General features: G+C 44.0%; 1 protein-coding gene across 3 annotated transcripts in view; it reads left to right on the plus strand.

Moving 5' to 3' along the window:
* SHANK2 (SH3 and multiple ankyrin repeat domains 2) overlaps positions 1-13,721 on the plus strand; it is a 391,791-nt gene that overhangs the window by 345,541 nt on the left and 32,529 nt on the right. Inside the window, exons 18-20 of one of the 3 annotated variants that reach the window (XM_066583524.1) lie at positions 341-421; positions 11,945-12,075; positions 13,246-13,357. The exons of 1 other annotated variant lie outside the window; for it this stretch is intronic. In XM_066583524.1, the coding sequence (XP_066439621.1) occupies positions 341-421; positions 11,945-12,075; positions 13,246-13,357 (324 nt within the window). The remainder of the gene's footprint in view (positions 1-340; positions 422-11,944; positions 12,076-13,245; positions 13,358-13,721) is intronic. One more of the 3 variants, XM_066583525.1, reaches the window with a different exon arrangement.

A 13,721-nucleotide genomic window follows, 5' to 3' on the forward strand; every position in this document is an offset into this window, starting at 1 on the left:
TGATGATCAGAAAAAGAACAATTCCAGATGAAAGCAAAATTACTGTTGCATCAGGATGTGTATCACTCATATAAAGATGTTATGGGTGAAAATCTATTAATTGTTGGACAGGAGGAATGTGTGATTTCGGCTATGCATGTCTTTGCATCTAGTAGTTGTGTTATGAATGAAGTGGCCATGTCTGGTATTGCATGGTGCCATTTCTGGAAGAAGAGAAATATTCATTGTGGCCCATCATCCTTTTGCTGTCTTGTGTTTCTATTTAGTGTTTGTATGTATTCACTGCTAATACTCCTAATATCGACATTGATCTGTGTATATCCTTCTTTCTAATGCGAAGCCCCTCCACCTCCAAAGCGGGCTCCCACCACTGCACTGTCACTACGGTCTAAATCTATGACCTCTGAGCTGGAAGAACTTGGTAAGGGTGTTACTCTACTGGCATGCCAAGCATTGGGTGGGCATAAAGCTTGGGTTTGCTTTGAGTGTCGGAACCTTATTGCTTGGTCTGGGAATGAGCATGTGTTTTTATATTTATGTATCTTTTTGTATGCAGTTTTTTTCTGCATGAGTCTTAAATCTTCTCAGTTTGCCAAGTGTTTGCAAAATGCATTTGCTGGCTGCAAAAAAAGTTAAAAAAAAAACTAAAAGCCATAATGCATTGATGCCCGTTTTCTTATGTTTATGAAGTCTATGGTTTCTAGTTCTAATTTTTCTCTTATCTTGAATTTCTGGGCAATCTCAGCAGTGGATAAAGGTAAGATATGGGATGTCTTGGCTGTGCCTTGCACAGGACAGGTCTAGAATATGTACACCATACAATTCTACTACTTATTGATGTGTCCAGAATGTGCACAGCTATACAAGATAGGAGTGATGGACAGAAAATTTGGTCTAAGAGTTGAATTTCTGGCATTTTATCCCTCTCCCTCATGACAACACTTCCTTCCACTGCTTTTTGGTAATCCAGTGTTATCATAGGGACACCGGACTTCATAGATTAATTTTTTTATCGGTTAGTTAAATCTAGATTGTGATTGGTTATTAAAAGACCAATTATCTCTGATAACACTGACCTTCAAGAGCACAGCGGCAGGATGTGTTGTCATAGGGACAGAGGCAAGGAATTCTCATTCTAGGTGACCGTCAACTTCAATGGCGAATAGATTGTCACAGGGAAGAAAAGAGATTGGTTTTTACATGTTTAAAATATAGTAAGGTGATAAGTGGTGTTATGGGAAATAAGTCATATCCCTTTTAACTTCACTGTCTGCTCCAAATTAATTGTAATGAGAAGTGCATCCATGCAGGGTCACACTGAAACTGACACAATGCTGGTCAATCATCAGTACGCTTCAGGTTTATTCATAACATCACAGTACATATGTACCCCAAATGACGCAGCAACAGAAATACACACACCCCCTAAAGTCATAACCACTCACAATTGGTTCTAGGTGCTAATGGGTTAACATATGTTAACGCCTTAAAGTGTGTGTTACTACTAAACACGTGATTCCTAAGAAATGAAACTTAACAGGGTGTATAGACTTATTCTGTGTTCATTGTTCTAGTAGCTTCCCCCCGAATGGAGGAGGTTAGAAAACTGCTATCTCAGGACATTCCTAAGCCCGGGAAAGATGTGTGGGTGCATGTGCCAGCATCTTGCTTGCACATACCAGTCTATGATATTGAAGAAATTAACCATGTAGATGTTATTTACTAAGAAGGAAGACATACGTATATAAATATATATGTATTCTATTGTGTGTGTGTGTGTGTATATATATATATATATAATATATTATTACTATAGCAGTGGCATTGTTTGTTCACACAATGGATTTCACAATGCATTTGATGTAGAATCTGCACAAATTCTGGAACAAATATGCAGGAAAATTAATGTTCATAAGTGGCTAATTCACTGTAATGCTAATCTACGCCATAGTTTATACGGCGCTGACTTTTTGATTTCTCCTCACGTGAATTGGAAATCCACATGCAGGGGAAAAAAAGTGACATTTTCTACATAGGAAGGCTAAATCCTTGTGTGGATCCACAGAAACTACAAGCGCTAAGCCACTGCAAAAATCTACAGTCGCAGCTTTGGATTTTGAGTCGGAATCTGCATGGAAAAATGTGACCCAGATTCTGCTGTGTGCAGATACCATTGTGAATATCATCCAGAGTCCCGTCATGATTCCCTTAGTCCTCGACCGCCCAGAAGGGAATCATAAATCCCGCCTCCAAGAAGGTGATTGATTCTTCGAGCGCTGCATTGATTGGCTGAGCCACAATGCTCGAGGAACCAATCATAGTCATCGCTTCATGGAGGCAGGATTTATGAATCTGGTAATCGGGAAGGGATCCTGTGTGGTCAGCCGAAGACTCGGGGAGCCGCTCCAGGACTCTGGTGAGCATCGGGAAGAACCTGGACTGGGCCTGTTGAGTAAATGACGCACCTAATGCATTCCTATTTGACTTTTTATTAACTGTGTGACTAGGGCTTATTTTTAGGGTAAGGTTTATATTTCAGGCTTCTCCGAAAATCCTGAACAATCATGCTAGGGCTTATTTTCAGGTTAGTTTTTATTTTGGGGGGAAGCGGTATGTGTAGTACGCAAATACAATACGTAGAGGTAGCCTATGTGGCTGCTATTTGGCCCCTGCAGAGAGTGGTCCATTCTTAAGTGGCTATAAATCACCTGAATGAATACCAGCTGCGAGCACATGCTATTAGCGAGATTGACGCTCCCTTTGCCGGCCAGCTCCCTTAGTAGTCTATGGGAGCCGCCGGCGCTGCGCTATCAAAAGATTGGACATGTCCTAACTATTGACACGGGATTTTCTCAGTGCGCAAAAAAAACCCGCTCATCTGAAATAACCTATAGGAAATCATGGGTTCTTTTAGATGTAATTTTTTTTTTTACTCACCTACTCAGAGTCAAAACGACGCTCATGTAAAGGAGGCCCAAGGGCTCCTTCACACTGGTGAGAGTCATATCGCCGCGGCAGAATCGCAATTTTTTTTTTATCCTCGCAGTTTTTGAACGTCAGCGCTGCTTTTATCGCAAAAAGATCACCGCCGCTTGCAATTTTCTTGTGCGTTTTTATTGTGCAATTTTGCCGTGATTTTTTTTAGCACAAAAGTCAATACGACTTTCTAATGTTAGAAACGCATTGCACAAAAATCGTACGTTTGTGCTAAAAAGGAGGCTTCATAGGTAAACATGGGAGATTTTTTTTTTAGCGCAACATTGCATAAGTGAAAACATCACAAATGTGAAGGAAATCATTTTTTTCCTTAATTCAGCGTTCTCACGCACTCTCGCATTGCGCAATTTTAGCGGCAGTGTGGAGATAAACTAAGTCATAAAAATTAGGTTGGGGCTAGCGGGACCTCGTGTCAAGGCAGTTAAAGTGCTAATGTCAAGCAGCTCCTGTAAAGGGGGTAAACTTTACTTTTGGCATGAAGCCTCTCACTGCCATATAACATGGGGGCGCGATAAATCAGTTAGCGTTCACACATTTACACTGCGTCCTCTCATGTAAGTCATGTATTCTTGGTATAGTTAAATCCCCATTAGATGCCCATAAAGGGAGTTGTAAATGGATATTCCGAATGTTAAATCACTGCGTCAAATACTGTTAATACCACGGTCATTAAGAAGACTTCTGTGATATATGAAATGGTTTTGTATTTGACGTGCTTCATTCTGACAATCACTCTTTCTTTCTACTTTGCAAGCTTCGGTTCGGAAAAAGAAGGGTAAGAGAGCCTGCTACTTGTTGTCCTACAAAGTCACATGTCCCTTCCTCTCCCCTAGGGGGCAGCCAGTCTCGTTGGTGTATACTGTCAGTGTCTGCTAATCTCCTGGATTACTGGTGTATTATGTCCGCAGTATCTTGTCTTCAATTTCCTGATAGTATTAACAGCAGCTTATTTTCCCGAGTTGTGCAAAAATTGGGGAAATCAGATATCGTCTTACAGCATAAGAGATGTTTGTGCAGAGTTTACTGTCACACAAATTAAAGGTTATGTTCAGCCAAAGTTCTAGCATTTTCTGTACTGATTAATCAGTCAATATCTCTTTTTAGCAGTTGAAGCTCTTTTTTTCTGGTGCAGAGTTCTAAATCCCCTGTAATAGCCATAAAAACTAAATGTTTAAATCCTGTCTATTACCATCCACCACTAGATGGAGCTCCTGCATACTGTGTATACTGTACATTGAAGCTCCGTAATAAATGTACAGTAAGCTTATAGGCTCCCTCTAGTGGCAGTTGTAGTTAGCTGTAGTATGCATCACCAAACTAAGTTATGGCGCTTATAGGATAGGTCCTACTGAATTAGAGGTGTAATTTTTATACATACTAGGCTCCCTATTCCTGTGCTGTCAGCTTAGGAAGTCATCATTATGTCTATTAGTATGACGTTTTATTTAGTCCTTCTGCGCACAATTCTATGGAATATAGGGGAGCACACACGTACGAACCGAATGAAAAGAGTCATACTGACTGACTACGTACCAACTTCCTGGGTTGACAGTGGGAAAACAGGAAGTCTGGTCAGTATGAAAATTACTCCCCCGGACTCAGCGGGGACCTATCCAATAAGCACCATAACCAGATAGACCATCAATACCCTACGGGTGGGGATCCACCACTCATGAACCCTGCCGATCAGTTGTTTTAAGAGGTCACACTACTGAACTCATTCGATATTCATCAGTCAAATGAATGGGATTGAGCTGCTATGCCTGTTACATCTGCTATTAAATGTACGGCACTGTGCCTGGTAAGTCGTGAAAAGGCCGCATTGCTCCAGCAGTGATTGCAAACAACTGAATGGCGGAAGTCCTGAGTAGCAGACCCCACCAATCTGCTTTTGATGACCGACCCCACCAATCTGCTTTTGATGACCGACCCCACCAATCTGCTTCTGATGACCGACCCCACCAATCTGCTTCTGATGACCGACCCCACCAATCTGCTTCTGATGACCGACCCCACCAATCTGCTTCTGATGACCGACCCCACCAATCTGCTTCTGATGACCGACCCCACCAATCTGCTTCTGATGACCGACCCCACCAATCTGCTTCTGATGACCGACCCCACCAATCTGCTTTTGATGACTGACCCCACCAATCTGCTTTTGATGACCGACCCCACCAATCTGCTTTTGATGACCGACCCCACCAATCTGCTTTTGATGACCGACCCCACCAATCTGCTTTTGATGACCGACCCCACCAATCTGTTTCTGATGACCGACCCCACCAATCTGCTTCTGATGACCGACCCCACCAATCTGCTTCTGATGACCGACCCCACCAATCTGCTTCTGATGACCGACCCCACCAATCTGCTTCTGATGACCGACCCCACCAATCTGCTTCTGATGACCGACCCCACCAATCTGCTTCTGATGACCGACCCCACCAATCTGCTTCTGATGACCGACCCCACCAATCTGCTTCTGATGACCGACCCCACCAATCTGCTTCTGATGACCGACCCCACCAATCTGCTTCTGATGACCGACCCCACCAATCTGCTTCTGATGACCGACCCCACCAATCTGCTTCTGATGACCGACCCCACCAATCTGCTTCTGATGACCGACCCCACCAATCTGCTTCTGATGACCGACCCCACCAATCTGCTTCTGATGACCGACCCCACCAATCTGCTTCTGATGACCGACCCCACCAATCTGCTTCTGATGACCGACCCCACCAATCTGCTTCTGATGACCGACCCCACCAATCTGCTTCTGATGACCGACCCCACCAATCTGCTTCTGATGACCGACCCCACCAATCTGCTTCTGATGACCGACCCCACCAATCTGCTTCTGATGACCGACCCCACCAATCTGCTTCTGATGACCGACCCCACCAATCTGCTTCTGATGACGGGCCCCACCAATCTGCTTCTGATGACGGGCCCCACCAATCTGCTTCTGATGACGGGCCCCACCAATCTGCTTCTGATGACGGGCCCCACCAATCTGCTGATGACCTGGATAGATCATCAATATCTTAGTCTCAGAAAACCCTTTAGTCTTGGAAGACCCCTTAGAACGCTGCTACAATTCGGCCAACAGCTATTCCGCCTGAACCCCTGTAGGCATGCACACTAATCAGGATGAGGAGAATAAGCTACTGCCAGACACTTCTGATTGGGCATGTTGAAATCCAAAATGCCCAACCCTACTTTTTTATGGCAGACGTCAGGATAGAGTTGGGACGCCCCCATACACACTAGATGGTTGACAAGTTTGCCTGATATTCATGAATGATTTACACTCCCCTAACATCTGATATTCCATTGGAGCATGCGCAGTGAGTGGAGGTATACACCTTGGCTTCATTGGCTCACTGCACATGCCTAGCACTGGCATCAGGGGGAGTGTATATCCCAGAGGAATGGGTGTAACTTACATGGCATGATCCCGTGACTCGGCACCACTGTGTCTACCATGATGACACCACCTAGTAGACAGCTTGTGCCCCAATTAAACTAATTTTCCCTTGAAATACCCTAAATTGCCGAGTCTACCCAGGGCATGGTGGGAATGCTCTTCAAAAGTCCTGTTCTACCATGCCCTTGGTTTAATGTAGTAAAAAACTGATAGGTTCCTTTAAATGAGAATGACCTTGTTATTGGGAACACAGTGAATTGTGGATAATTCCTTTATATTGGAATGTGTTAGTCCGTCTGCATTATACTCTGTACTCCTACAGAGGGACAGACATCACACTTGGATCTTCAGTCACTTTTTAGTGGGATCTTTATGTTCCACTGTTGCCCTTTCCTGATGGTTCTTCTATGGAAGAGCGTATAATTGTACAGTAGTTTCTGAAGTGACCTCAAGCTGTTCTGTGCAGTGGTCGCACCGTGATTACTGCTCTGAAGATGGCTTTCAAGGCTTACAGGATTCCAGACACTCTCAAGAGACGTTCTCTTGTATTTTCACTCTACTCTGACTTAATTGACGGAAGTCTTGAACAAAATACCCCTTCTTTACTGAGAAAGCCTTTGTAGGGTTCTTGAAATGGGTTTTCCAGACCATACAACACCTTTTAGAAGAATCACTGTTTTGCAGCAAGATCAGACATCGAACCTTATGATGAGGTTTGATTTTCTTGCAGTCCGTGATGCAGATACAAAATGGTATCTCCCAACTTGTAAACTGCTGATATATCATTTAGATGTATCCTTTCTTTATGATCCGCAGGAAGCCGACCTCTGAGACCCCAGCAATCCTTAAAAAGTTTGGTGTTTCGTCCTCTTGACAGTTACAATGTGAATGGGCCGGCTGCAGTTCATTGCACGGCGCTGCTAAATAAGCACCAACGCCCCTGTGTTGTTTAGGATTGATGGGGGTCTTGAAGATGGGACCAATCAGTGTGATGGCATCTCCTAGCCTATGCCATCACTTTACTAGATGGGAATAGCTCTATGCATTTCCCATATACACTATCCTACAAAAAGTAATTGACACCTGAGAAAGAATCTAAACTAGTAGTTATTTCCATCTGTTAACTCTTAGTGGGGCTCTTTTGGCCCTAATGACATCAGATATTCCCTGTGGTTTACTTTCTACTAATGTCTGATACACTTCAGCTGGTATTTCCCTTCATTCATCCTGCAAACATCTTGCGAGTTGTCTCAAAGAAGATGGACGCTGTTCATATTTCCTGACTCAACGTTCCGGGTCATCACAAAGACGTGTGACAAGGCACGTTGTCTTGTTGGAAGTATGGCCGACCATTCCCAGAGTATTGCCACATTGTCAGAAGCACATTATTGTCTAGAATGTCAGGGTCACATCCGGGTTCATGGTTCTTGTCACTACAACCAGGGGACCGAGACCATGCCATGTAACATCCCAGACCATAATGGAACCTCCGCCGTACGTCACTGTTAGCACCACACACAGGCAGGCGGTGTTCCATAGAATCCTCCACACCCAGGTACATCCATCAGATTGGAAGATGAAGTAGTATGATTCATCACTCTATGAACAGTTGAGCGATGGAAGAACATTTAATGACGACGCTCCTTGCACCATTGTAGACGGACCGATGCATCTTCTCTGAGAGAACTCATCAGACGTTTGCAGGATGAATGGAGGGAAATGCCACCTGAAGGGTATCGGACGTTTGTAGAAAATATACCATGGAGAGTATCCAATGTTATTAGTGCCAAAGGAGCCCCACTAAGTATTAACATATGGAAATAAATACTAGTTTTAGATTCTTGCACAGGTGTCCAATTACTTGTTGTAGAATAGTGAAGATTTGCATAGCTTCAGCTACACATTTCAATTGCTTTTCGGTCATAGATATCAGTACACCACATGCTATAAATTATAATAGGCAATATAACTCATGAACCATTATTTAGTAAGCCCGTCACTGCTGTCAGAGTATTCAAAGCCCCTTCCAATTGGGTATTCATGGAGTCGGCACTATCAGTAGCAATGCTGACACCAGTTTTCAGGACACATAATTGGTGCTGTAGCTGTTCAGCATTTTCTAAACGCTGAAAAATTCTCCTTCATGCTTAGCATAAAATTACAGTATATAGAGTGCAGAATGTGCCTTGTAGTGTCAGACTGGGGTGCCAAGGGTGCACCAGTAAAATTAATTCAGGAGCCCTCTGAACAGGTACATACAAATATCACCTGTCTGAGATGTTGTATGCTGTTTATCTGTCTGCAGTGCGGTGGATGTAATGTGCTGTCCACCATTCGTGAAGTGAGTGCGGGCACACTCCAGGTCAGGGCTCCTCGGGGGAGTCACCTGTAGTCAATGCAGGCCTGCTCAGGGCTCCTCGGGGGAGTCGCCTGTAGTGAGTGCGGGCACACTCCAGGCTCAGGCCTCCTCGGGGGAGTCACCTCTAGTGAGTGCGGGCCCACTCCAGACTCGGGGCTCCTAGGGGGAGTCACCTGTAGTGAGTGCAGACCCACTCCTGGCTCAGGGCTCCTCGGGGGAGTCACCTGTAGTGAGTGCAGACCCACTCCTGGCTCAGGGCTCCTCGGGGGAGTCACCTCTAGTGAGTGCGGGCCCACTCCAGACTCAGGGCTCCTGGTTTTATGCTCTGATGCCCTTATCAAAGTATATACAGGAAACCCTGTGAACATAGACTCTACATGCTGCGGTGTTTGTGGATTGGAAACTATGACCCCTATCACTAGCACGCTGCCTTTACAGTTATGATTAATGTCAGGATGCAAACTGTTTAATCAAGTAGTTTGCTAAGATTCACCTTTTAAAATCTACATATTACTAACTAATAATCAGTAGTTACTGGGACTAAATGCAACACATCAAGAATCACAACAGAGTACAGTCCACTTTGATAGCCTTTCTCTTAGAACTTCTGCCTGATTGAGGTTTAAACCTAAGCCGGCTTGTCTTTTGCCTCCTTCAGTTTTTGGCCATCCTTTTTAAGATGCTACCCTGCTCAAATCCCGAGACGAGAGAAGTGGCTGTCTTCTGACTGGTGCTTTCTGCTTGGCTGAGATAAGCTTCGCTATTTATTCATTGCGCTTCTTCCATTACTGGCTGAGAATACAAGATTTAAGAACATGTCCTATTTCAAAGTCAATAGTCAAACTCTGGCGAAGACAGGTGCCTGGCAGTCAACGCCATCGTAAATCAAAATCAGGCAGAAGAAAAATGTTGGATTCTGTAGTACATAAAACATCAGAATTTGATCGTCTTCACACTCTACTCATGGATGCAGTGACACCAACGTAAACTAGGGCCATATACTGGCTGTAGTCAAAAAGTCTGATCCAGTGCTTCATCCCAATACTGGTGTCCTAGAATGAAATAACAGTAGTGTACTAGAAAAGGAAGGCATGGATGTATGACATGATGGTACGGCACACGGGCCTCAAACGTTGATTTTCAATTTTTGGTTTTGGCCCCTGTAACAGAGTAAAACCCATTTTGCAAAGTTGAAGAGTATAAAGTGAGAAGCAGAAAGTGCTGTAGGATTGCTGCTATGGCCGATGTGAGGAAACGTAAGTTCTGGTAGTACGGCCTATACGGAAGTGTACTAGAAGTGGCCTCCTCTTGCTATGCTAAGGGCAGATCATCTAGGAAGTCATCCACTGTCGTCTGCAGGAGATTCAGGTACTGATTCACATTGGGCCTCCTTCAAATACACTTTTGCATAGGCTGGACTATTAGAACTTACGTTTCCTTACTTCAGTCATAGCAGCGGTCCCACGACACTTAGAGAGGTGCAGTAAGCAGATTTCTGTTTTTCGCATTCTACTCTTTCAGTGAAGGAGGAGACTTAAAAGGCCATTCATGCTCCTCTGGGTAATATGCAAATAAGGGAGGAGGCTTATAGAGACACAGGCAGCAGATTTCAGCTTCTCACATTCTTCCCCTCAAATTTGCACTTGGGTTTTACTCTCTCTTACAGGGGCCACAAAACAAACTTGAAATCAGTGTTCGGGGCCCATACCAACACCTAGCACATCCATGCCTTCCTATTAAAGTATGCTATTGTTTTTCTACATAAGACACCAGTATTGAGATATCGTGCTGAATCAGACTATTAGTCTACACCCCTTATATTACAGTAAGTCTCTCCAACGTCCCCAGCACTAAGCCCGATTGGTGCACATTTAAGTCATGTGATGAAAATCTCAAAAACAGTGGCTTCTCCTTAAATTATAACATGGGTATATTGAGATTAGATTATCCTCCAGGTATATACATATCCCATCTACCATTGGCCTTGGTTGATTCTCCCAGCCAAGCCATCTACAGTCCAATCCAACTGGACTTCTCTATTTGGCCCACATGACAGGCCAGCAGGGCTTCTGGACTATTGAATAGCAGATTTGCTTCAGATGTATCTAAATAGTTGCTGTATTTAAAGCAACACTCCTTTTTATGGAGATCAGGGGGAAGCATTTGTAGCTGCATTTCATCTTCTCTGCCAGTTTCTGGTCCATTTTTTTTGCCAAGATGGCCAATGTAATCTTCAAACTAATCCAATTAGAAGTGTTAGACTACCAGTGCACTATACCTGCTTACTGATTGGCCAATGCTGATCATGTGATCCTTGCTGGCCAATCAGAGAGCAGTGCACAGTGTGCATTAGCTGGATAGAGGATTGCAGCCGCTATCTTGGATGGCCAAAAACCGGAGCCAGATCTGGTAGATTGGATGGATTGCCGGGGATAACTGCAGGTAATACACCCCAAATCCTTCCTCTCCCAGGACAAAATTGTGTCCTGAAACCAGAGGGTCGCTGTTATATAGGAAGAGGAAACTAAACACCCTAAGGTCTTATTATAGAAGATCCCCAAAAATAATTAGGGCCCATCAATCAAATAATCCTAAAAGGCATACAGGAACCCTTTAATAAAGTCAAACACTATGGGAAATGTCTACTTGCTATTGGTATGTAGAAATGTTAAGCTGACTCCCAGCAGCCCAGATGTATTTGTTGCTTTGCTGTAGTATTGACCCAGGAGGGAGGGGTCCTAAACGCATCATTATGGGACCTCACAAACCTCGTCCCCTTCTTGCACATCTCAGGAGGAATACGGTCTGCCATCAGGAATGTTTTATGCTAAAGGTTTTCTCTGTTTCTATGTAGATGTTCAACTGTCAGATGTTGAGTGTTTGAAGAGGAGGATTGTAATTCGCGTTCCACTAAGTAATGGTCACCTGCATGTAGGCTGCTAATAAACCCATGCATGCAGCTCCGATCATGGCAGCAAAGTTCTGCTTGCACGCCTCGAGTATGCTGATCATGCAATGCCTTGAAATACCGCAATTTAGTACGATTCATTTTTTTTCCAGCTGCATTTTCTTTTTAAGCCGGGTTTACAGGGCGCGTGGATGACCGTAAAGGAAGAACCCTGATGGACGGTGCATTTTTTTGATTTTTATTGCAGATAAAACTGAGGACTCTGCCCCTATATCCAAGCCTTTAAGACCTGTGGACAACGTGCCATTAGACTCTAGGGTGGCCACGATTAAACAGCGTCCATCCAGTAGATGCTTCCCTCCTGCTACAGAAACAAATGTGAGTAGGGGAGAGCATGTTGGATACTGATGCACCAAGTCTAGACCTAGAACACTGAATGCTAGTAGGACCTTTACTACATGCACAACCCTGCATGTGTGTACCGTTTGGGCAGAACTCCCATCTATTGGATAACAGTGGTACATTGAGCATGTGGGGCCAAGCCTTTACAGGGGTTTTATGACAAAAAAACATGTATCCTCTATCTACAAGATAGGGTATGAATATCTGCTCACCTGGGGCGTTGAACCACTGGTACCCCCAGTGATCCCAAGAACGGTACCCCCGAACGGCAACAGTTGTAAAGTTTTAGCAAAAGTTAGTGCCACAAACTATATTCCCTCTCCTTGCTTTGCTAATGGGGAGTTTCGTAATGCCCATACATGGCACAATTTGATGGTCGAGGGCAAAATTTGATGAACATTAAGATTTAGTAAAGAGCATTTTCCAGTGGCTGGATGTGCACATTATTGGGGATCAAAGGGGAGGGGATGTCTGAGAGCCAAAACTGCCAAATTTCCAATTTACTCACTTTTCCAAAGAGTATCTTTTTTTCAGGATTATGGTCACATGTTGCTGCTGTGAAATCCTAGCCAGTTCTGCTGACATCACATACGTAGACCCCTATGAGCCCTCGCGGCTCACTATAGGTTCAGCAACTTGGTCAGTCTTGGGGGTTGTTCTTGTATTCTGATGACCTGTGTATACGGCCATGTTCTTCGGTCTGCATTGGCATATGCACAGTGCATGCAAATTAAAGGATGACCACCTGAGATTGACATGGTTGCTGATGTACCCACACACTGAGCTGCAAAGGTTCATGGGGATCTTTGTACGTGATGTCAGCACTAATTGCTTGGCATTCATAGCGGTATCACGTGATCCTAATCCTGATCGGGAACCGATCTATTAACTGCTTTACTGCAAGAAGTAATCCATGTCTTGCAGTGAGGCATCTGTCCGTACTCCACCAACAGCGTACTGAAGCCCGCTCATTCCAGATGCTTTGTTCACATCTTGACTTGGTTGCAATGACTGTATTGGACTTGTAGAAGGAAGGCAAAGCTCTATGGACTGTATTATTTGCATTAGAAACCAGACTGGATTGCTGTTAATATCCTGTGTGTTTCCGGGCCTCTATCAGTTGTCTCTTATTTTATTCTGTTTTAGTCAATGTATGATAGGCAGGGTATCGCTGTTATGCCGCCCACTGTTCCGGGAATTCCCCACGGTCCTTTTCTGGGTATACCTCGTGGCACTATGCGAAGGCAAAAATCAATAGGTAAGAGACGTGTTGTACGTGTTCTGTGTGCACTTTTATTTCTTTTCTGGGATCTTTTTATTAACTTTATGCTCTCACATGGCGGACCATTGCATGGTGTCATTGTGCTTAACATTGTAGTTAATACTGTAATGTTGTTTACACTGCGCAGAACAACCTTTTTTTCATTTTAGCTTTTAAATGTACTTGGGCTCCTGTCTGAAACAGAATTTTCCAAGTCTTGTAGACTGAAGTGACCCGTGCATCCAATATTCACTGACCGTTGTGGCCAGTAAAGACTATTGGGCCGTTATGTATAGTTTCCTATGACTTTTTTTTCTCTTATGGACTTGATGGGAGGGATATAAAACATTAAAGGATAGAA

The sequence above is a fragment of the Eleutherodactylus coqui genome, chromosome 11, assembly GCF_035609145.1.
Source record: "Eleutherodactylus coqui strain aEleCoq1 chromosome 11, aEleCoq1.hap1, whole genome shotgun sequence".
NCBI classification, from domain to species: Eukaryota; Metazoa; Chordata; class Amphibia; order Anura; family Eleutherodactylidae; genus Eleutherodactylus; species Eleutherodactylus coqui.